General features: G+C 44.7%; 1 protein-coding gene across 4 annotated transcripts; it reads left to right on the top strand.

Annotated features, from left to right (window-relative positions):
- The first annotated feature begins 64 nt into the window (after positions 1-64).
- Positions 65-24,082, top strand: XRCC6 (X-ray repair cross complementing 6). 4 transcript variants are annotated; one of them, XM_072843759.1, is made up of 13 exons: positions 68-235; positions 872-962; positions 3,416-3,528; positions 4,311-4,449; positions 4,712-4,966; positions 6,519-6,702; positions 11,520-11,706; positions 13,932-14,100; positions 15,007-15,168; positions 17,508-17,637; positions 18,085-18,185; positions 22,900-23,013; positions 23,656-24,082. In XM_072843759.1, exons 2-13 carry the CDS (start codon positions 887-889, stop codon positions 23,850-23,852), a joined length of 1,827 nt encoding a protein of 608 aa, XP_072699860.1. In that variant the 5' UTR covers positions 68-235; positions 872-886; the 3' UTR covers positions 23,853-24,082. The 4 variants fall into 4 exon arrangements, with proteins under 4 accessions (XP_072699863.1, XP_072699860.1, XP_072699861.1 ...); XM_072843760.1 differs by having other exon boundaries at positions 227-360; XM_072843762.1 differs by lacking the exon at positions 15,007-15,168 and having other exon boundaries at positions 65-235.
- The last annotated feature ends 601 nt before the right edge of the window (positions 24,083-24,683 follow it).

The following is a 24,683-nucleotide window of genomic DNA, read 5'->3' as shown; positions in this document are numbered from 1 at the left end:
CGGCGGGCGGCGAGGGGCGGGGTTTCGCGGGAGGGGGCGGGGCTTTCGCGGACCGGGTCGGGTTAGTAAGAGACCGTGGAGGAAAGCGAGCGGCGGGAGTGGGCGTGTCAGCTTGAGGAGGAACGTGCGCACTGTGCGTGATGACGTAAAGGACGCTGATTGGGAGCGAGCGCTGGAGCCTGTGCGTGCGCGGCGCCCCGCCTCCGTCCAAATTGATCTCTTCCTTGTGCCTCAGGTAGGCAGGTTCGGGCTGTTTGGTGTGCCCCTTGCTTTCCGGTCGGGGCTGGCCTCCGCCTGCTTCGCTCACTGACTCTTGCGCGTCCCTCCAAGGCTCCCCGGGGGGCAGCGTCAGCACAAGGGGTGCGGACCCGCGGGGTAGACATAGTTTCTGGTTCCCGTTCCCTCCTCCGTGGGAGGCGGCCGCTGGCCTTGAGGCCAGCCTCTGTGTGAGACCCCGCGGGGCGTCGCTGGCGGAGGAGTGGGGGAAAGTTCTGGGGCGGGATGAGCAGTACAGTGGGTCCGCTAGAGGACTGAGTACCCTGGAGCAGGAATCCCGTGGGTTCAGAGGGTGCCGGAGGCCGGACGGGACCTCCAGGTGTGGGCTGCCTCGGAATCCCAGTCCGAGGGCCATCACCGGCCCTGAAGCGGCCCTAACTAGGGGGTAGCCGAGGGGAGGCTGCCGCTACAGTGATGCCCGTGACCGTATACTAATGCGTCGTAATTACGACGAGCTATGGAGGCAGTAAGATCCAGCATCCACATTCCTCACGAGTGACCTCCAGACTTAAGGGAGGATTTCAAAGGAGTCTAGGCGTCGATATTTTTTAGGTTTGAATTTGCTTCTCACTGATCATAACTTTCTTTCATTTAGTGAGCAATAAACAATATGTCAGGCTGGGAGTCTTATTACAAAAACGAGGGCGATGAAGAAGGAGAGCAAGAAGACGGCCTTGAAGCCGGTGGTAAGTTACATTGACGGATGCTGTTCTGTGTTAAGGACTTTCCCTGTCTCTGCTGCCCAATGGCTTACTTACTCTTCTCTCTTCAGAGAATCTCAAATGCTATTCTCCCTTTGAACTTTGCAGCGCTACCCGAGGCTCTTTTATTTAAGTCCTGGGTAAGAACATTTTAAGTGTTTTTACTAAAAGTGAGAAACATAGGAGATACGTAACATAAAAGGGAAAATTTATTGAAATCTATATAATCTACCAGCCTAGGGCAGCCCATTTGGCGCAGCAGTTTAGCGCCGCCTGCAGCCTGGGTGTGATCCTGGAGACCCGGGGTCGAGTCCCACGTCGGGCTCCCTGCATGGAGCCTGCTTCTCCCTCTGCCTGTGTCTCTGCCTCTCTCTCTCTCTCTCTCTCTCTCTCTCTCTCAGTGTCTCTATGAATAAATAAATAAAGTCTTTAAAAAAATAATAATAATCTACTAGCCTAATACAGCCATTACCATCATTTTGGCATTTTGCATTTTTCCTTCACAGATCTTTCATTCTGATATTTCTTAACTATGTATGTCTGTTTTTCTTTGGTTCTGATTTTTTTATAGTTAATCATAGTGAATATATATCTTTTCATTTTAATTTACAACAGTTTTCTTCCAAAAATATATTTTTTTAAGATTTTATTTGAGAGAGAGCATGAGCAGTGGGGAGGAGGCAGAGGGAGCAAGAGAAGTAGACTCCCCACTGAGTAGGGAGCCCAACTCGGGGTTCAGTTCCAGGACCCTGAGGTCATGACTTGAGCAGAAGGCAGATGCTTAATTGAGCCACCCAGGTACCCCTCAAAAAAGAATTTTAAACATACATGCATAATTTTGTGTTCTGCCTTTTTTCCTTAATGTATTATAGATATATTTTCCCTTGTAACTACATTTATGTTGTCTTTATAACTCATTTTTTTTTTAATTTTTTTATTTATTTATGATAGTCACAGAGAGAGAGAGAGAGGCAGAGACACAGGCAGAGGGAGAAGCAGGCCCCATGCACCGGGAGCCCGACATGGGATTCGATCCTGGGTCTCCAGGATCACGCCCTGGGCCAAAGGCAGGCGCCAAACCGCTGCGCCACCCAGGGATCCCTTTATAACTCATTTTAAGGTAGTGTAATTTATTCAGTCTACCTGCCATTGGACATTTTAGTTATTTTCAATTTCTTACTTTAATGAACAACATTGTGGGAAATTTTGCATAAGGCGTTTCCCATATCTAATGTTCCTTTTAGATTGCTAAGAGGTAGAATTCACTGGGTCAAGATAGAATTTTTGTTTAGGGCTCTTGACCTATAATCGCTGTATTGTTTTACAGATGGGTAATTACATTTATTGTATTAGAAAGCAGTGTGAAAAAAAAGGGAGATAAACCAGACATTTTAGTGTTTTTATAAAAAACTCAGCATGACCTATGATGACAGAAAGGAAAAAAGAATACCTGAATCTGATGAAGCCTCTGTACGTCCTCAGTAGGAAAGAACAGGATTATGTCCGTCTACACCAAAAGAATGCAGTCAGTAAAATCCAGATGCTGAAAAACTGTACATAAATAACCCAACATTCTGATTCTTCAATGAATAAGATATAAGACAAAGATGGAGGGGGTATCTATAGATTAAGAGGCTTCAAACACTTTTTGTTTTTTTAGGTAGGCTCCATGACCAATGTGGAGCCCAACTTGGGGCTTGAACTCATGACCTTGAATTTCTTTTCTTTTTTTTTTTGTTTTAATTCATTTATGATAGTCACACACAGAGAGAGAGAGAGGCAGAGACATAGGCAGAGGGAGAAGCAGGCTCCATGCACCGGGAGCCCGATGTGGGATTCGATCCCTGGTCTCCAGGATCGCGCCCTGGGCCAAAGGCAGGCGCCAAACTGCTGCGCCACCCAGGGATCCCGAACTCATGACCTTGAAATCAAGACCTGAGCTGAGATCAAGAGTCAGATGCTTAACTGACTATGCCATCCAGGCGCCCCCAAAGATACATATTTTTTTAAGTCAAAACTAGTGTTTAGGAATGTTCACTTGAATGATAAAACTATAAATAAGGAAATGATTATTAAAAATCAGGATAGGGATCCCCGGGTGGCGCAGCGGTTTGGCGCCTGCCTTTGGCCCAGGGCGCGATCCTGGAGACCCGGGATCGAATCCCACGTCGGGCTCCCTGCATGGAGCCTGCTTCTCCCTCTGCCTATGTCTCTGCCTCTCTCTCTCTCTCTCTCTCTCTCTCTCTCTGTGTGTGACTATCATAAATAAATAAAAATTAAAAAAATAAATAAATAAAAATCAGGATAGTGGTTATTCTTGGGAAGAGGGGTGGGCGTTATAACTGGCATGGTTTTTATCTATTTGTTTTATATGAATAATAAACATGATAAATATGAACTCAAGGGCAAACATTTTCTTCTGTTTTTTTCCCCCATAGGAGAATATACATATTCAGGAAGAGATAGTTTGATTTTTTTGGTTGATGGTTCTAGGGCCATGTTTGAATCTCAGGGTGAAGTTGAACTGACTCCTTTTGACATGAGCATCCAGGTAAGACCACCTGGATAGTAGGGTGGGAGGTATCATCATGGTTGCTTTATTTCTCAGCTTTGCAGATTCAGAAACTTGATGTTGTCAGTGGCCCCCAGAATTAAGTAGATCACAGGACTGACTGAGCAGCTCTTCTGAGACACTGATTTACCAGATGCTGACAATACTTTAAATGGGTAGACAGGATTTTCCTGGAATACTGACATCTTTAATTGTGTAATTAAGCAAATTTTATTCCAAAACATACAGAAAAAAACATACAGAAAAAAAAAAAGGTGCTGTTAGCAGTTATGGACTTATTGTTGGGTCACATCTCCTTATTGTTTGCTTAAACATTTCACTTATGTAATTACATATGTTTCTTGGTATCAGGCTACTTGGGGGAAGATCAAATGGCCTGTCCGAACTCGGTCAATTAAGTACATGACATGAAGGGGACACAAATCCAGGTTTTCTGATTCTACTACTGGGCTGTTTTTCCCTCTTATAGCAGGATGTCCTTCCTGAGTAATGTGTTTTTAATTCCCTGATTTCTTATGACAAGAACTACTTATACTTCCATTATACACTTAACTCACTCTGCCTTTTATTATATTATAGTATATATGCCCGTCCCTCTCACTGATTCCTGACTTTCCTCAAGGTAGGGGTTGTGTCTTAATCTGATGCCATGTACAAATTCAGCAAATATATTAAGGTTCTACTATGTGCCAGGCACTTATGGAATTTAAGTTTAGTGGTAAGTTAAATATTAATTGAATTTTTATTTTGATTTTTGTTAGTGTATCCAGAGTGTGTATACCAATAAGATCATAAGCAGTAATCAAGATCTCTTGGCAGTGGTGTTCTATGGTACTGAGAAGGATAAAAATTCAGTGAATTTCAAAAATATTTACGTCTTACAGGAGTTGGATAATCCAGGTCAGTAGTAGTTTAAGATCTGCTTTTCCCTTACATTGGAAGGTCACGACCCTGAACAAAGAGGGATGTGGGAAAGGAAGTAGATGACCTCTTGACTAAATGTATGCTTTCCTGCACAAGGGGGTTCTTCCTGGGATGTGGACCTTATGGGTTAAACACCTCTGGGGTAGAACGGGACCCTAGGCTCTTCTGTTAGCCTTATAAAAGAAGCACTGATGCAGTTATGATTTTTCTGCCCATTTGACTTCCTGTCTCTGACCAGGTGCTAAACGAGTGCTTGAGCTTGACCAGTTTAAGGGGGAGCGCGGGAAAAAACATTTCCAAGACCTAATTGGCCATGGATCTGACTACTCACTGAGTGAGGTGCTGTGGGTCTGTGCCAACCTCTTTAGCGATGTCCAGGTTAAGATGAGCCATAAGAGGATCATGCTGTTCACCAATGAAGATGACCCCCATGGCAATGACAGTGCCAAAGCTAGCAGGGCCAGGACCAAAGCTGGGGATCTCCGTGACACAGGTTGGCATTTTCCCTGTTCTTTTACATGGGCGCTGAATCTTATTGCTTCTTTCTTTTTATTTTATTTTTTAAAGATTTTATTTATTCATGAGATAATTAGAAAGGCAGGTTCCCTGCAGGGAGCCTGATGCAGGACTCAATCCCAGGACCCTGGGATCATGACCTGAGCCGAAGGCAGATGCTCAACCACTGAGCCACCCCGGTGTCCCTTATTGCTTCTTTATAGTCAAACATTTGCTTTTCTCCATTCAGAATGAAATGAAAGAATAAAATGAAGCTGGGGCAGACACCTGTGTTATATTCCTAATGAAAATGATGAGGCCATTCACTTTCTTTCTTTTTTTTATATTTATTTATTTATTTTAGAGGGAGAGCAAGAGCGTGCGTGTATACTAGTAGAGGGAGGGGCAGAGGGAAAGAATCCCAAACTGACTGCGCTGAGCACAGAGCCCAACTTGGGGCTCAATCCCACGACCCTGAGATCATAATCCGAGCTGAAATCAAGAGCCCGATGCCTAACCACCTGAGCCACCCAGATGCCTCAATGCCATTCACTTTCTACAGGGCTCTACTAGAGTGAGCTTTTCTTGACTTTTTATGCTACCATGTATGGTGGTGGTTTGAATAAGTTGTCAGGGCATCTGGCTGGCTCAGGAGGTAGAGCAGCTTTTGATCTCGGGGTTGGGAGCTAGAGCCCCGCATTGGGTATGAAACCTATTTAAAAAGAAAATAAGGGATCCCTGGGTGGCGCAGTGGTTTAGCGCCTGCCTTTGGCCCAGGGCGCGATCCTGGAGACCCGGGATCGAATCCCACGTCAGGCTCCCGGTGCATGGAGCCTGCTTCTCCCTCTGCCTGTGTCTCTGCCTCTCTCTCTCTCTCTGTGACTATCATAAATAAATAAAAATTAAAAAAAAAAAAATAAATAAAATAAAAAGAAAATAAAAATATTGAATAAGTTGTCATTATAGCATCTGATTCCTTTAGTGATTCTATAAGTCCTGAAACTACATTTTATTTTATTTTTATTTTTATTTTTTTAAAAGATTTTATTTATTCATGAGAGACAGAGAGAGAGAGAGAGGCAGAGATACAGGCAGAGGGAGAAGCAGGCTCCATGCAGGGACCCCGATGTGGGACTTGATCCCGGGACTCCAGGATCACGCCCTGGGCCGAAGGCGGCGCTAAACCGCTGAGCCACCCAGGGATCCCCTGAAACTACATTTTAAAAATATTTATTTATTTGAGAGAGAAGGAGAGAACAAGCAAGAGAGCACACAGGCAGGGGAAGTGGCAGAGGGAGAGGGAGAGGAGCGGAACAAGCAGACTCCCCACCAAGCAGGAAACCCAATGGAGGGTTCAATCCCAGGACCCTGGAATCATGACCTGAGCCGAAGGCAGACAGACATTTAACCGACTGATCTACCCAGACTCCCTTATAAGTCCTGAAAATGTTAATAGTCCATCTAGTTCTTTGCATATTTGGGTTTAACCAAAAAAACCTCTTGCTTGCTGAAAATTGTTTTCCCTCAACTTTTGTCCATCCTTGCCCCAGGTATCTTCTTGGACTTGATGCACTTGAAGAAACGTGGGGGTTTTGACATATCCTTGTTCTACCGAGATATCATCAGCATAGCAGAGGATGAGGACCTAGGGGTTCACTTTGAGGAATCGAGCAAGCTAGAAGACCTGTTGAGGAAGGTTCGTGCCAAGGAGACCCGGAAGCGTGTCCTCTGCAGGTGTGCTGTGAACTTGGGCCAGCCGCCCATGATCCCCTACCTAATCATAAGCACTGCACTGCATGGACCTCCTTGGCTACTTACCTCTGGGCGGTGCCCCACTATGTGTGGCTAAAAACTTGCTTTATTTCAGGATAGCACAAACTATTTGGTTCTCTTGTATGCTAGTTCTTCAGAGTAACACGGCACTCCACTTCCTTGGGATAAACAGTTGTGGCTTGCTGCTGTCCTCAGATGCAGTCACTAGTATATCATCTGCTTGCTTCTCTGTAAATTGTGGTTAACAGTAATACCTGATAAAGTGCTAGTGATTGTCACTGTTGTTGAGTTATTGTGATTTCTTGTAAACTTGAGACCAACAGGATCCAGATTGTTAAATTGCCTTCTTTTAGAGAGCTTTGCCTTTAGAATCCTAAGAGCTCCCCCCCCAATTCCCCCTTGTTGCTTTCTAAAGATTCACATCAGACTTTCATTTTAGACTAGTTTCAGCATAAGGGAACATGACCATTGGTAGCTTTTGACCAGTTTTTATTTTATTTTATTTTATTTTATTTTATTTTATTTATTTTATTTTATTTTATTTTATTTTATTTTATTTTATTTTATTTTATTTATTTTATTTTATTTTATTTTATTTTATTTTATTTTATTTTTTGACCAGTTTTTAAGAGATTACTGACAATTCTACTAGAAAATTCATGAAATGGTTTTAGGGAAACCACAAACCAGCCCATTGCTATGGCTGTAGTTTGGCTCTCCTTTCCCCCTTAGGATTGATTTCTCTTTCCTTGCACAAGCATCCTGGCATCTCTTCTCCCTTCCTGAAATAATGGAGTATTGTTATTACAATTTGGAAATCTAGCACACATTTTGGTGGGGATGACGGAAAGAGTAAAATAGTGGTTAAATGTAGGTCCTGGAGTCAGATTGACTTGGACTGTAGTCGTGGTCCTTTTGTGCAACCCTGGGCAAGTTATATAACTTCTCTAGACCTCAGTAAAGTGGGAACAAAAACTGTACCACCTCATAGGATGGCTTATTTAATCAATATTAAATAAGATAACCCAGGCATAGTGCAGGGCACATGGTAAATATTTACAAATGTTAGGTGTCAGTTTTATTCTGTGGAAGAGGTGTTTTTTTTTTTTTTGGAAGAGTTGTTATAGGATAATTGATATAAATAATAAATTGGAACTGTTTGAGAATGAATAATGCCTTAGGCCTAGAAAATGATTAATGTTCTCACTATAATCAAATAATGGAATTATTTTATTGCATGGTTATTGTGTGCCAGGCACTGTCCTAAGTTCTTTGTTAACACACAAACTTATTTAATCTTTTTTTATTTTTATTTATTTTTAAAGATTTTATTTATTTATTCATAGAGACACAGAGAAAGAGGGAGAGAGAGAGAGAGAGAGAGAGAGAGAGAGAGAGAGGCAGAGACACAGGCAGAGGGAGAAGCAGGCCCCATGCAGAGAGCCCAACGTGGGACTCGATCCCGGGTCTCCAGGATCACACCCTGGGCTGCAGGCGGTGCTAAACCGCTGAGCCATCGGGGCTGCCCTGTAACTTTATTTTAACTTAGAGTTATGATATTTTCAGGATCGAAAGATAATGTAGTTCATAAATATGAAATTTAAGATTGGTAGGGAGGCTGATGGATTTGCAATTTTTGGTTAGAAATAGAACCAAGGTCATTTGAAGCCTGAGTCCAGAGTAGACCACATTGACCAGTGCTTTTTTTTCCCAGTATACTAAAATTTAGAGGACACAACGATTTTTAAAAATTACTTTTGAAGGTTGTACATTTTTAAAAATGTGTTACATTTATCGTCCGTTCTCTTTCAGCAGCCTTTAGACAACCGAGTCTAACAAGCCAGAATAGGCTTAAACTAGGAAATCACTAAATGGTGGGTGTTCGTGGTAATGCCCGTCTGTGGGTACATACTCCATTACCAAATTGTTGTTATTATTTTTTAAGATTTTACTTATTTATTCATGAGACAGAGAGAGAGAGAGAGGCAGAGAAACAAGCAGAGGGAGAAGCAGGCTCCCCGCAAGGAGCCCAATGTGGGACTCCATCCCGGATCCCGGAACCATGCCTTCAGCTGAAGGCAGATGCTCAACTACTGAGCCACCCAGGCGTCCCTCCATTACCAAATTAATCTGAAGGTATATTAGAGACATGAGAGACATACAGAGAGAGACAGAGATGTAGGCAGAGGGAGAAGCAGGCTCCATGCAGGAAGCCCAATGTAGGACTCGATCCCAGGACTGCGGGATCATGCCCTGGGCCAAAGGCAGATGCTCAACTACTGATCCACCCAGGCATTCCTTTTTTTAAAAATATGGTAAATATATTTGCACATTTCATTATTATAGGACATGTTTTCAAGAGGTCTTATTGCTGCATATGATGTTGGTATAAATACCCCGGAACAATATGTCCTAATGGAAAAATCCATCAGCTCTGAATCAGACATATCTGACTTTGAACAATTTTTTTTTTTAATGATTTTATTCATCTATCTGACAGAGGGAGCACACAAGTAGGGGGTAGTGGCAGAGGAAGAGGGAGTAGCAGACTCCCCACTGAGCAGGGAGCCTGATGTGGGGCTTGATCCCAGAACCCTGAGATCATGACCCGAGCCTAAGGCAGCCGCTTATCTGACTGAGCCACACAGCCCCCCTCCTCCCTTTTTTAAAAAAATATTTTATTTATTCATCAGAGACACAGAGAGAGGCTGAGACATAGGTAGAGGGAGAAGCAGGCTGCATGCAGGAAGCCTGATGTGGGACTTGATCCTGGGACTCTGGGATCACGTCCTGAGCTGCAGGCAGATGCTCAACCGCTGAGCCACCCAGGCGTCCTGAGGCACCCCTTTTTAAAGATTGATTTGGCACGAGTGAGAGGGGTTGAGGGAGAGAGAATCTCAAGCAGACTCCCTGCCGAGTTTGGAGCCCAGTGTGGGACTTGATCTCACAACCCCGAAATCACAGCATGAGCTGAAACAAAGAGTCATACGCTCAACTAATTGTACCACCCAAGTGCCCCTGAACACTGGTTGTCTGTCCTTGGGAAAGTTAGATGACTTCTCTGAGTGTTTTCATCTGTGAAAATGACAGTAATAAGGTTTTGGGGTAGTAAACAACAGAAAATGACTCTTGACTAATTTCATATATTCAAACAAAATTCTGATCAAGGTAGTTTAGGAACCAAGGTGGCACTGGGAATCCAGATAGCAAGAACTAATGACAGTGTCTTTAGAACTGCTATCAGAAAGTATCCCCCATGACAAGGTCCTTCCTTCATCACTGCTTGTGACCTAGAGTCTTCTGAGATTATGTCTGATGGCTTAAGCCTAGGCCAGATATGTCCACCACTGACCAGAGGAGGGTACAGCACCTTGATTGACATTCTCTCAAAACTGCAGTGGGGGAAGGGCTTTCATTGTTAAAAGAAGGGAGAAGGGATACTAGACAAGCAGAAGCAACAGATCGTATAGTATTACAGGGTTATTATGATTAAATGAGAAAATAGCTATAAAGTGATACAGTGCTGGGTGGGCTCAATTAAAACCATCGTTATTTATTTATTTACTTACTTATTTTTAGAGAGAACATCCAGTCATGCTCTTCAGAGCTGGGGGCAAGGGGCACAGGGAGGTGGAGAGAGAATCTTAAGCAGGATCCATGCCCAGTGCAGAGCCTGACTTGGGACTTGATCTCATGACTCTGAGATCATGACCTTAGCTGAAATCAAGAGTCAGATGTTTTGGGGTTTTGTTTTGTTTTGTTTTAAAATATTTTATTTTATTTTTTATTTTTTTAAAGATTTTATTCATTCATGAGAGACACAGAGAGATAGAGAGAGAGGCAGAGACACAGGCAGAGGGAGAAGCAGGCATCTTACAGAGAGCCTGACGTGAGACTCGATCCAGGGTCTCCAGGATCACGCCCTGGGCTGCAGGCGGCGCCAAACCGCTGCGCCACCGGGGCTGCCCTAAAATATTTTATTTATTAATGAGAGACACAGGGAAAGGCAGAGACAGAGGTAGAGGGAGAAGCAGGCTCCCTGTGGGGAGTCCGATGTGGGCCTCAATCCAAGGACTCAGATCACAACCTGAGCCAAGGGCAGATGCTCAACCACTGAGCCACCCAGGTGCCCCCAAACAATCATTATTTTTATTTCAGTACACTCTTTATCATTATTTTAAGTAGTTATATATTCTGAAACTAATTTTTGTGGTATAGACTCTGAAGATAATATTGTAGCAAACTACTGTATTATTATTTTTTTTTTTTTAATTTTTATTTATTTATGATAGAGAGAGAGAGAGAGAGAGAGGCGCAGAGACACAGGCAGAGGGAGAAGCAGGCTCCATGCACCGGGAGCCCGACGTGGGATTCGATCCCGGGTCTCCAGGATCGCGCCCTGGGCCAAAGGCAGGCGCCAAACCGCTGCGCCACCCAGGGATCCCAAACTACTGTATTATTAAAACACGTTTGGGCAGCCCGGGTGGCTCGGCGGTTTAGCGCCACCTTCGGCCCAGGATGTGATCCTGGAGACCCAGGATCGAGTCCTGCGTTGGGCTACCTGCATGGAGTCTGCTTATCCCTCTGCCTGTGTCTCTGCCTCTCTCATTGTGTTTCTCACGAATAAATAAATAAAATCTTTAAAAAAAATGTTATATTTATATTCTAAGAATTTGGATTATTGGAGAGAATAAGACAAGGCTTAGATACCACAAAAGAATTTTAGCTAGGAAAGCAAAATCTTTCAGTCCATGGTTTTTTATTTTAATCCCCTCCAGGTTGAAGCTTAAGCTCAGCAAAGATACTGCGCTCACTGTCGGCATTTATAATATGGTCCAGAAGGCTGTCAGACCTGCTCCGGTGAGGCTTTATCGGGAGACCAATGAACCAGTGAAATCCAAAACCCGGACATTTAATGTAAATACGGGCAGTTTGCTTCTGCCTAGTGACACCAAGAGATCTCAGGTAAGCCTGCCTTCTTATTGAATTTTGTCTCATTGAAGAATTAACAAGGAGGGAGACACTGATCAGCCTAACCAGTTAAATATCTTTCTGTGCTCATCTTTGTAGCTAAGCTGTTAAAACACAAAGCCATTACTCTTTGGAGCTCTGGCATCTAGATCTTTTATTTATTTTTTTTTAAGATTTTAATTTTAAGTAATCTCTACAGGCAACATAGGGCTTGAATTTGCAATCCCGAGATTAAGAGTTGCAAGCTCCTCCACCAGCTGAGCCAGCCAGGCACCCAAGCATCTAGATCATTGATACCTCGACAGCTAGAAAGTTAGAACCAATGTTTAAAAGAGATGTCAGTGGAAACTTTAGCTCTTGACCACTCTCTGTTCTGCTCTAACAGTTGAATTCCTTACTTGGGCACAGTAGCAGAAAAAGCTTCATAGTTAAATAGGGAGATGAGCTAGGGAAAGTATGTTAGGTGTGCAGTGCACTTTTTCTGGGGAGAGTTTCCTCCTTCCAATCAAATTTTTCCTGTGCTTTGAAATGATACACATGTGCCTTTCTTAATCTGAAGGACAGACTGAAAATGCAGAACATTGTCTTCTCTCACCTTTGTTCAATCGATGGAAGGATTAGATGTCTAAAATTAAAATCAAATGAGTCATCCTTTTTAATTATGCAAAATGTGGGAGAAAATCTGAGATTTTTTTGCATAAGTTCAGGACCCAGAAGGATCAACTAAGTGACTAAATATTATTTTGATTCAACCCATGAGAAATGTTTTGGAGCACAAATCTCGAGCCAGAGTGTTCTGTCCTACTTTCTTTCTTTCTTTTTTTTTTTTTTTTTTAATTTATTCATGATAGTCACACAGAGAGAGAGAGAGAGGCAGAGACACAGGCAGAGGGAGAAGCAGGCTCCATGCACCGGGAGCCCGACGTGGGACTTGATCCCGGGTCCCCAGGATTGCGCCCTGGGCCAAAGGCAGGTGCCAAACCGCTGCACCACCCAGGGATCCCCTGTCCTACTTTCTGAAGGAGAAGACAAGAAATTTCCTCTTCCTTTTTTTTTTTTTTTTTTTTTTTATTAATTTATTTATTTATGATAGTCACACAGAGAGAGAGAGAGTGAGAGGCAGAGACACAGGCAGAGGGAGAAACAGGCTCCATGCACCGGGAGCCCGACGTGGGATTCGATCCTGCGTCTCCAGGATCGCGCCCTGGGCCAAAGGCAGGCGCCAAACCGCTGCGCCACCCAGGGATCCCTCCTCTTCCATTTTGGAAGTAACTAGTTATCCATGTTGGTTTATTCATAGGCAGTAGCTCTTCTGGTCATGGAATTTCTTTCTTGAGCCAGTGTGCCTACAAAAAAACTCGAGGGCTCTGTTTTGTTCATTAACCTCAAATTTGACTCTGTTGCTAAGTTCTGTTACTAGTCATGTATCTCTTTTTTTTTTCCAAAGGTTTTTTATTTATTCATGAGAGACAGAGATACACATACACACACACACACACACACACACACACACACACACACAGAGGCAGAGATACAGGCAGAGGGAGAAGCAGGCTCCATACAGGGACCCCAATGTAGGACTCAATCCCGGGTCTCCAGGATCATGCCCTGGGCTGAAGGCGGTGCTAAACCGCTGAGCCACCTGGGCTGCCCACTAGTCGTATATCTACAGCCACAGTACAAAATTAAAGTTTGGAGGGAATACTTAATATGTGTGTTTGTGTGTGTGTCTGTCTCTCACACTCAGACCCACCGTGGTGCCTTATATAGGTCCTCTTGATAAATAGGCATGGTTTGAGCATCTTTTGTGGGTCAGAGATGACGCTGAGGGTTCAGTATTTGTTAACTGAGAGAAGGAGTCAATGCCTGAAGAGCATAACCTTCAGCACCAGAGAGATGGTCGTTTAAAGCCCAATTCGATTGTATAACCTAGGAGCAAGTTTCCAACCATGAAGCCTCAGTTACTCATCCATAAGATGGTTTTTAACACCTACCACCTAGGACTGACACAGACGATAGATTGGATAATGAATATAAGATTCCTGGCTGGCACTTAGTAAATGTTAATTCCCTATGGTAGGTAGGAGGCAGATGCCCTTGGTGAGACATCTACCTGTTCCTTAGAAGAAAGCTGATTCTAACCTGCTAGTGTCATGTGGCCATCATTTTGCATCTCCATGTTGCCTGTGTATGTGGCCCTTGTGTTCCCTTTCCTTCAGAACTATGGGAATCGTCAGATTGTACTAGAGAAAGAGGAAACAGAAGAGCTGAAACGCTTTGATGAACCAGGTTTGATTCTCATCGGTTTCAAGCCCTTGATAATGCTGAAGAAGCACCATTACCTGAGGCCCTCCCTGTTTGTGTACCCTGAAGAGTCCTTGGTGAATGGTACGTTATAGACTGAGGGTAAATAAATGAGTAACAGAAGGTAGTTCTGCTTGGAAACTGGATAGGATGTAACAAGAGAGTTTTTTTTTTTTTTTTTTAAGATTTAATTTATTTACCCATGAGAGACACAGGGAGAGAGAGAGAGAGACACGCAGAGACATAGGCAGAGGGAGAAGCAGGCTCCATGCAGGGAGCCTGATGCAGACTCGATCCCGGGACTCCAGGACCACACCCTGGGCTGAAGGCAGGTGCTAAACTGCTGAGCTACCCAGGGATCCCTGCAAGGGGGTATTTTGAAAGTGTTTCATGCTCAGATAAGTTTTGGAAATTTGGGACTACACAAAATTAAAAAGATTTCTTTACGACCTCTAATACACTGTTATATGTTGTGAGTATCCAGGAGGGGCTAAGGAATTAGTATTTTTAAAACTCCTATGGAGTTCTTTCTTTGAGGCATCAGATAGAGTTAAAAAGGAAAAAAAAAAAAAAAAAAAAACCCAGTTTCTTCCCTAGTGTTGGCAATTAAAGGTGGTATGAACTAGGTCATTGTGTTTGTGCTGTCCAGACCTATATTCCTCTGTGCTATAGCTCATGAACCCCTGGATTTGACCTGGTTGGCTTTTCTTAGTAACTGGGGCTTATATCATTAGTCTAAAGATAGTAAAAGGGAACTAATGTTAATAATTCACACTCTGAAATGGAGTATTTGAGGCATCTAATCTCATTGCTGTCCCTACTCTTTCTTTCTGTCTGCTGCCCCCACTTCCCTTCACACCTTACCTATTGAAGTATCATAAGCCCTTTTAAGAAAATGGAAGAGAAATTGTTGGCTTTTAACATGCGCTAAGAGGGAAAAAAGGAAGAGATACCTTTAGGATACAGATCCCTGGGACATTTGTTTTCCAGGGAGCTCAACCCTGTTTATTGCTCTGCTCACCAAGTGTCTGGAGAAGGAGGTCATGGCAGTGTGCAGATACACCCCCCGTCGGAACATCCCTCCTTATTTTGTGGCCTTGTTGCCACAAGAAGAGGAGCTAGATGACCAGAAAATTCAAGTGACACCCCCAGGTATGTGAAAGATATTTTCAGTGCTCCTGAACCTTGCTCAGACTTTGGAATCCCTTATAGGGTCCCAACTCAGAGCTGCTGAACCAGAGTCTCCAAGAATGGGGCCTGGGAAAGGTGTATTTTTAGGGGATCCCTGGGTGGCGCAGTGGTTTGGCGCCTGCCTTTGACCCAGGGCGCGATCCTGGAGACCAGGGATCCAATCCCACATCGGGCTCCCGGTGCATGGAGCCCGCTTCTCCCTCTGCCTGTGTCTCTGCCTCTCTCTCTCTCTCTCTCTCTCTCTCTCTGTGACTATCATAAATAAATAAAAATTTTAAAAAAATTTAGGGATCCCTGGGTGGCGCAGTGGTTTGGCGCCTGTCTTTGGCCCAGGGCGCGATCCTGGAGACCTGGGATCGAATCCCACATCGGGCTCCCGGTGCGTGGAGCCTGCTTCTCCCTCTGCCTGTGTCTCTGCCTCTCTGTCTCTCTCTGTCTCTGTGACTATCATAAATAAATAAAAAAAATTAAAAAAAAAATTTTTTTTTAAATTAAAAAAAAAAGAAAGGTGTATTTTTAGAGTTTCACAGGTGGATTTAATGCAGAGCCAGGTAAAGCTGCCAAATATGGTTGTGCAGTGCATAGTGTGCACAACTGTACGAGGCATCTCTGCATCCACAGTTGAGAACTGGCTGCATAGAGACTGTTTGCAGTCTTTGTTATTGACAAAGTTTCTTTCTTTCTTTATTATTATTTTTTTAAAGATTTTATTTATTTATGCATGAGAGACACACAGAGGCAGAGATACAGGCAGAGGGAGAAACAGGCTCCATGCAGGGAGTCTGATGCAGGACTTGATTCTGGGACTCCAGGATTACGCCCTCAGCCAAAGGCAGGAGCTAAACTGCTGAGCCACCCAAGAATCCCATGACAAAGTCTTTGGCTCAACTGCTGACACCTTTTTACTAAAAGCCATTGTTTGCCACCTTTGCAATGTTTAATGTTTGGTTTGTCCTCTGCATACACCAAGGCAATGAGGTTTAGTGGAAAGACCATAGCTTTTGAGGTCAGACTTGATTTATTCTTATGTGTGGGAAAGTGTACTTTCTTTAGTCTCAGGCCCATCTCTGCCACTTGTTACCTGGCTGACTTGGGCAAATAATTTAATCTTTCTGTTTCTATTCCTTATCTGCAAAGATGAGAATTCTGGAACACTTTTCAGGTTGTTTCCCATATGAAATAAGTTAATAAATGTATAAGTGCCTAGTACAAAGTAGCCAAAAGATGGTAGGTAGTCTTCTTCTTGAGCCATGCTAATAAACAACTATAAAGTAACTCTGTGGAAAAAAAGCTTTTTTTTTTTTTTTTTTTTTAAAGATTTTATTTATTCATGAGAGACACACAGAGAGAGGCAGAGACACAGGCAGAGGGAGAAGCAGGCTCCCTACTGGGAGCCCGATGTGGGACTTGATCCCAAGACCTTAGGATCACAACCTGAGCCGAAGGCAGATGCTCAACCACTGAGCCACCCAGGAATCCCAACTCTTTGAAAATGTTATTTTTGTAACCCTGGTCATTAGAATGCTGAGGAATAGCTTTATATGTCGGTTAGTGAGTTCTTGTCTCTCAGCTCCAAGCTCCTCCTGTTCTGCTCTGTTCTGCTGAGGTGGACACTCTCCAAACCCAGTGTCCTCCTTCACCATCTGACTCTGTCAGGCTCTGTCAGTGATGGGTGCTAGAGGTAAAGCATAAGGCAGAGGCCAGCAAAGGGACCTGCTCCTTCCTTTTGCTCAGTGCCGTTGGCATTGCCAGCAACAGCCTTTCACCTGGCAGCGACAGTTGGTTCCAGTCTAGATTTTTAAGACTCTTTGAGCCTGACAGAAACTGGAACACAGATCAGCCTGATGACCCTTCCACTTTCCTTTTAGCATGTGTGTGTGTGTGGTGGGCGGGTGACGAGGGGAGAGACTGAAGCTCAAAGGGCCAGATGGAGCTGGGACTCAGCCCTCCCGGGAGGGGGCACTACCCAACTGGCTCTGGGCATGTAAGAAGGCCGGAGCCTGGAACCGACTGCCACTGGCAGGTGAAGAGCCCTAGTGAATGCCGGCAGGGGCAGGGACAGGAGGGCATGGCAAGGAGTAGCCTGCCTCCCTCTCCACTCTGCAGGCTCCAGAGGGAGTCAGTTAGGCTGACAGTAACAGGAATCAGCTGATAAAGGAGAAGTCGGGTTGTCAGCCCCACAGTCCCAGCCCCAGCTTCACAGGACACAGAAGGCGAATCTGGAGTTGAGACAAATGACAATTCTATAACTGAAACCTTTTGTGAAGTCAAATCTCAGAAAACTCATCTCCCTTCTTCAGGCTTTCAGCTTGTCTTCTTACCCTATGCTGATGATAAACGCAAGGTGCCCTTTACTGAAAAAGTCATGGCAAACCCAGAGCAGATAGACAAGATGAAGGCTATTGTTCAGAAGCTCCGATTCAATTACAGGTGAGTAGTGGGTCCATCTCAGGCTTTCTTTTGGAACCGTCTCCTGAAGTGAGAGGATTGTCTTACTCCCAGGCCGCTGCTATGTAGGGGAAGAAAGTGTTCAGGTTCTTTCTCTCCCCATGTCCCACCTCCTCTGTCTTGTTTTTGTACTTCCATGGCCCCTCTTCCTCTGTGTCTCTCTATGCCCACTGTTGCTCATAACAGAGAGATGGGCAGGTGTTGTTTGCCTTTTAAACTAGTTCTTGGATTCCCAATAAATTGAAAATTGGAGAGAGGAAAGTTGATTAAAGAGGGAAGATTCCCTGCTGTTTGATTTGGGCTGTTTTCTCAGCTGACCCTGGGCCTGTGCTGCCTCCGTCGGGTTTATTTAATAATTTTATTCATTTGTTTTTTTTTTTTTTTTTTCAATGTTTCAGTGTACTTATGCTATTATTCTTGTTTTACTAGAAGTGACAGCTTTGAGAACCCAGTGCTACAGCAACACTTCAGGAACCTGGAGGTGCTGGCTTTGGATTTGATGGAACCCGAGCAGGCGAAGGATCTGACACGTAAGACAGCTATGGTGGGGCTCAGTGGTTCTTTCCACGGAGCTTTTCCTAATGGTTTCCCTCTGGACTGAGAGGTGGATGCATTTTCTAGCACCCTCTAAAGACTCAGCCTTGTCCTTCCAGCCGTATCTGAGAGATTTTCTAGACCAGCATAGGCTGCCTCTGAACAGATTTGGCTGGTTCTTTTTGTTTATGAGATTTTATTTATTATTTGAGAGAGAGAGAATGAGTGAGCAAGAGAGAGAGCTTGAGCTGGGGAAGAGGGAGAAGGAGAGGGAGAAGCAGGCTCCATGCTGAGCATGGCTTGATCCCGGGACCCCAGAATCATGGCCTGAGCCAAAAGCAGATGCTTAACTGACTAAGCCACCCAGGTTCCCCAAGATTTGGCTGGTTCTGTAATGAGAAGAGAGGAAAGTGCCAGACTTCTGAGACCTGCCTTTGAACGAGGCCACTTTGTGACTAGATATCGGTAAAAGTAAAAAACAAAAACAAAAATGGAAACAAATCCGTAATGTTTATTGAGCACTCACTTTATGCCAGGCACTGTTGTCCTGTGTATTGTTGACTCCGTTAATTCTGGTAACTATGAGAGAGGTGCTGCTGTTGTCCTTATTTTCTAGAGAAGGGAGGGACTTGCTGAGGCACGAAGTAGTGAGCGACGAATCTAGGTTTAGAATCCACGGAGTCTGGCCTGGAGCCCTTGCTCTGTGCCACTGTGCTTACTGTCTCTCCATCAGACTTTATGTGCTCTGCCTGAGAAGATCCTCCTTGTTACCCAGCGTCAGGAAGATTGGCCTGGCCTCCTCGGTTGAGCTCTGAGCTCGCTGCCAGTCCCTTTCTTGATTGTAATTCTCTTACATATTTCACAAGAGGACATGCAGAGTTTACTGATGTTAGTAAATGGCCAGTGGGAAACAGATGGGGTTTGATGAAGGCTCTTGACAGACATTGAAAGAATCCAAACAATTAATGTAACCTGCTTAGCTTCCCAGGTATTAATGATCTCTTTTATGCTAAACCAAATAGCCCCAGCACGAGAGCTATGAGAGCCAGTGCACCCGTGCTGTGGCATGACCATTAGCCAGATCTGTCAGGAGGGCATTGCTGGGGTTAAGTGGCCCATCTCTCCGGATGGCCTTTTTTTTTTTTTTTTTTTTAAGATTTTTATTTATTTATTCATGAGAGACACAGAGAAAGAGAGAGGCAGAGACACAGGCAGAGGGAGGAGCAGGCTCCATGCAGCCCAATGTGGGACTCAATCCCAGATCTCCAGGATCATGCCCTGGGCTGAAGGCGGTGCTAAACTGTTGAGCCATCCAGGGAACCCCGAGCACTACCATTTTTAGAGGAGAAAAAGGGAAGCAGTCCCAGCAAAGGAGTCCCCTGTAGGGTCAATGGAGGCCCAGGAGAAAAATCAAAATTGCATGGCGTCATGAAGCCAAACGGAGAAAGTGAGAAAACAGTCGCTTCAGTGAGTTATTAAGAGAAAACCATTATCATTGTGTCAGAGGGAAGCAGATACACATCGGATTAGAAGTGAATGAAATGGGCAGCCCGGTGGTTTATCACCTGCCTTTGACCCAGGGTGTGCCTGGAGTCCCGGGATCGAGTCCCACATGGGGCTTCCTGCATGGAGCCTGTTTCTCCCTCTGCCTGTGTCTCTGCCTCTCTCTCTCTCTCTCAAGAATAAATAAATAAAATCTTAAAAAAAAAAAAAAAAAAAAAAGAAGTGAATGAAGAATATAAAAGAGCAAAGAGTCAAAGCTGTGTGATGTCTGAGTGGTAGGAGACCCGGGTCCTAGAGCAGATGTCCACCAATCACGGCAGCTGCAGTTCCGACCAGAGCCTAGCAGAAAGGACAGAGCTGGGGACACAGGCTCGGGAGTCACAGACATGAGGGGACGCTGAAGGCGGTGGCAGCAGACAGAAAGAAGGGGCTGAGGAGATACAGGAAAAACCAGAGTAGCCAGAAGTTTTTTGAAAATAGGCAGGAAGAGAAAACACAGCTTGCAGTAAAATTACAGGACAGGAGCCAGGATGCAAGAGGCTGAGGCCCTGGTAAGGAACAGAGAGGATGCCATAGAACAAAAGGGAACAACTGTGTCCAGGCAATTCCTGAGTATCAGGGCCGAGATGTGGTTAGTATCTCCTAAGAACGTATCACAGTCCCCATCTTACCTATAAAGAAACTGAGTTTCAGGCAGATCCACGAGATCCCAAGGATACTCAAGTTAGTACTCAGCAGAGCTGGGAATCAAATCTGTATCAGCTGTTCCAAAGCCTGTGTCCATCGCTGCAGTGCTGGAGACCAGGCAACTGACTTCCTGATAAAGGCCATTGGGGGTTGTGGCGTGGAGGGGGGTGCAGCCCGGGTGGCTCAGCCGTTTAGCGCCACCTTCAGCCCAGGGCGTGATCCTGGAGATCTGGGATCAAGTCCCACATTGGGCTCCCTGAACGGAGCCTGCTTTTCCCTTTGCCTGTGTCTCTGCCTCTCTCTCTCTCTGTGTCTCTCATGAATAAATAAATTAATTAAATATTTTAAAAAATGGGAGCACTCTAGGTGACCTTGGGCCCCAGCTTTCTGTCACTTTACTTCTTACTAGGTGGCCTCCTCAGGCTACACCAGTGGTTCTGAGTGCCTGGACCAGCAGCACTGGCATCACCTGGAGACTTGTCAGAAATGCCAACTTTGAGCCCTTTCCCAAGCAGACTAAACCTGAAACTCAGGTTGGGACCCAGCAATCTGTGCTTTATAAGAGGCCTTCCAGGTGATTTTGAGACATGCTACTACCTCTAGCACACTGGTCCTCAACTTTGGCCGTACGACAGAATCATCTGGGGGGACTTAAAAAAATCTGGCTGTTTAGGCCTCATGCACAGACCAATTAAATCAGAATCTCTAGGGTAGGGTTTGGACATCAGTATTTTTTTAAAAGTCCTAGCTGAAAAACAAAAACAAAAACAAAAACAAAAAAAAATAAAAAAATAAAAAAAAAAAAAGAATGAATGAATGAATGAATGTCCTAGCTGGTTCCCAGGTTGAAAACCAGAGTTCTTGCAGACACTCGTGTAGACTAGGACATGGGGCTTCTGACTAAGCAGGAGCCCAGTTGGGCTGTAACTTTGTGCCAGGAGCTCCCATCAGTACTCTGCAAACATGGCAACTTGAGGAGGCGATGAGACCCCTCTCATCATGCCTGCCCTGACACAGCTCACATCAGAAGCTCTACAAACCATACATTGGTAAGGTAACAATAAAGAAAACAAAAATACTGTTTTTCCTGCAGAGATCTCTTTTTTTCCCATTGTATTGGTCTTGGGGAATGCTCTTGCCATCCCAACTGGACCCCAATGCCCCTGGCCTCCCCTGCACCTCACATTCCATCTATCAGTTCTGCTGCTTCTCAGGTTTGTGGTCTCTTCTCCCCACCCAACTTTGGCCATCTGTCTCCCCTTCCTTCAGTTCATACTCTACACACAGCTCGGGGTGATCTTTCTAAAATGTAAATGGGATCATGTTGTTCCCCTGCTCATAGCCCTTCAGAGTTTCTCCACTGTTCTCAGGATGTCTAAAGTCCTGGGTGCGCATTCGAGGCTTCCCTGACCTTACCATGACTGCCTTTCCAGCCTCCTTGCTGGTCCTGCCCTCCTGATACTGCTTTGAAGCTGTATGTCACCTGCTGTTTCTTACCTCTACCTTCTCCTGCTTGGACCAGCATTTGCCTGAAGAAGAACACTCAGCTTTCCAGATTCGGCTGTGGAAAGTCTTTCCTGACTCCTACATTCCAATGTGCCTTGTTCAGTCCTTTCCTTTATGGCATTGCCTCCTACTGCATTTATGTTTTTTTTTTTTTTAATTTTATTTATTTATTTATTTATTTATTTATTTATTTATTTATTTATTTATGAATGATAGTCACAGAGAGAGAGAGAGAGAGAGAGAGGCAGAGACACAGGCAGAGGGAGAAACAGGCTCCATGCACCGGGAGCCCGATGTGGGATTCGATCCTGGGTCTCCAGGATCGCGCCCTGGGCCAAAGGCAGGCGCTAAACCACTGCGCCACCCAGGGATCCCTGCATTTATGCTTTTACTCCCTCTTTACCCTGACCAGACTATAAGCCCACTGGGGGCATGGACTCTTGTTTGGAACCCCAGGCTCTAGCCTAGTTCTTTTTTTTAAGATTTATTCATGAGAGACATAGAGAGGCAGAGACACAGGCAGAGCGAGAAGCAGGCTCCATGCAGGGAGCCCAACGTGGGACTCAATCCTGGGTCTCCAGGATCCTGCCCTGGGCTGAAGGCGTCGCTAAACCGCACTGGGGCCGCGTTCTAGCCCTGTTCTTGAACTCTATCACTCCTAGCTATTTGACCTTGGGCAAGTCATGTAACCTCTTGGCTTTCTTCTGTAAAACAGGGAGAAGAATTTACCTACCCTCTAGAGGATTAGATTTTAAAAAATAAGTTTAAAGCCTTTAGAAAGGTGCCTGGCTGTAGTAAGTGCTCATCAAATGCAATTGTTCGAAGGTACTTGATCAATATTAGAGAGGCTTCATTGAATGCTTTCACCGGGTCAGCTGCCTCCTCCTAGACCCTCCCCTGGCTTCCCTAACTGTAGCAGTTAGGAGCTTTCTCCTCTTGTCCACATAGACTTGGAACTGGGCAGGAAGTCAGGACTTGTGACTCACCTGGCCACTCTTGTGTTTTGTTTTCTAGTGCCTAAGATTGAAGCAATAGATAAAAGACTGGGCTCCTTGGTGAATGAGTTTAAGGAGCTTGTCTACCCACCAGATTACAGTCCTGAAGGAAAAGCTCCCAAGCGGAGACAAGGTAAGGAGCTGGGTTATTTTTTATATTGTTTATCTGACTCAGTCTGTACTTTGATCACGTGGCATGGTGCCTTAGTACCTTACCCAGTGCTCTGTAAATGCTATTGGGAGGGAGGGAGGAAGGACGGATGGATGGACTGTCGGACCTAACCAGAGTGAGCACCACTTTTGGGTAAACTGATGGCACTTACACTACTTTGAACTCTCTTCTAGGTGTGGCGCAGTTTTGACTTTATGCTTCAGTGAAGCTGCCTTATTAAAACACCTTCCAGGGGCATCTGAGTGGCATAGTCAGTCAAGTGTCCAACTTTTGGTTTCAGCTCAGGTCTGATCTCAGGGTCATGGGATCAAGCCCCATGTTGGGCTCAGTGCAGAGTTTGCTTTGCTTAGGACTCTCTTCCTCTCCCTCTGCCCCACCCCATGTGCGTGCTCACTCACTCAAATAAGTAAATCTTAAAAAACAACAAAAAAAACAGAACAAACAAAAAAGCAAAAACCCCCCTCCCATGGTGTTCTAGGTAGGCATCATAGCTTTATGGAACATGGTTAACTGGAGCTCAGATCACAGGAGGGCGCCTGTGTAGTGTAACCGGGATGCCACTGTTAGTATTTCCAATCGCTCCCTCTTGATCTTCCCCCCCAGATGATGAAGGTCTTGGAAGCAAAAGGCCCAAGATGGAGTTATCCGAAGAGGAGCTGAGGGCCCATGTCAACAAGGGCACGCTGGGTAAGCTCACTGTGCCCATACTGAAGGAAGCCTGCAGGGTGTGTGGGCTGAAAGGTGGGTTGAAGAAGCAGGAGCTGCTGGACATACTCACTAAGCACTTCCAGAAAAACTGACCAGCCAGCCAGCCACCCTTCTGCACTACAGCCAGGCTGCCTAGTTTTGTTCTCATCAAGTTAAAATATGTTTCTCCTGAACCAGGAAGAGTCTGCCTGATAAAAGCCAAGGACCTTACACTTATGGACCTTACATTTAGTGGAGACTTTCTGTTGCCATGGAGACCGCATAGTCCTCCCACTTTGCTGTGCTTTACTGTCTGAATAAAGATCCCTAACTTTGTACTATACACTGTTCTTTAGTGTGAAAGAGAAAGATGTGTCTGCCTCACATCCAGAGATCACTTGCCACTGGCTATCAGCTTAATTTTCTCTCCCATTAGGAGCACATCATCATCATAATGGAAACATATCCGTGGAGGCAGCAGAGTGTAACAATTAAGGACAGGTGAACATACTTCAGAAATGACAAGCTCTAGCAATAGTCTTCCCATCTTCTGGCCTCCTACCTATTGGAGGCAGATCTTTAAGATCTCTTTCACTGCATCTTTAAGGCAGATCTAAAGATCAGATTTCAGAGACCATAAGAAGGTAACATTTCTAAAAAAAAAAAAAAAAAAAAAAGAATGTAACATTTCTAATCCTGGTACCATTTGCTTCATAAGTAAATAGCCCCCTTCATGCTGCATTTGTCTTAATGTGACATTCAGGTATATGAAGATACGTACATTTTCTGTTGCCCTGAGAATTTGGGTTCCAGCATAAGTGAAATGAGTTGTTCCTCCTATTTTTCAGGGGAGCTATATATAGTAAGATGAGGAGAGCTCCTAGTATTAGGAAAGGGGGAAGAGGAGCAGGGTGTCTTTCTCTTTGTGTGTGTCCCTCCCCCTA

The sequence above is a fragment of the Canis lupus genome, chromosome 11 (genome assembly GCF_048164855.1).
Source record: "Canis lupus baileyi chromosome 11, mCanLup2.hap1, whole genome shotgun sequence".
NCBI classification, from domain to species: domain Eukaryota; kingdom Metazoa; phylum Chordata; class Mammalia; order Carnivora; family Canidae; genus Canis; species Canis lupus.
The sequence above is the reverse complement of the archived record's forward strand: the minus strand, read 5'-3'. Positions and strand labels throughout refer to the sequence as shown.

Bases quoted from the DNA above. Each gene is read 5' to 3' on its own strand.
- XRCC6 (XM_072843759.1), top strand. From the start codon at position 887: ATGTCAGGCTGGGAGTCTTATTACAAAAACGAGGGCGATGAAGAAGGA. The intron at 4,450-4,711 runs GTCAGTAGTAGT...GTCTCTGACCAG, and splicing joins ACAGGAGTTGGATAATCCAG to GTGCTAAACGAGTGCTTGAG. The intron at 11,707-13,931 runs GTAAGCCTGCCT...CCTTTCCTTCAG, and splicing joins GTGACACCAAGAGATCTCAG to AACTATGGGAATCGTCAGAT.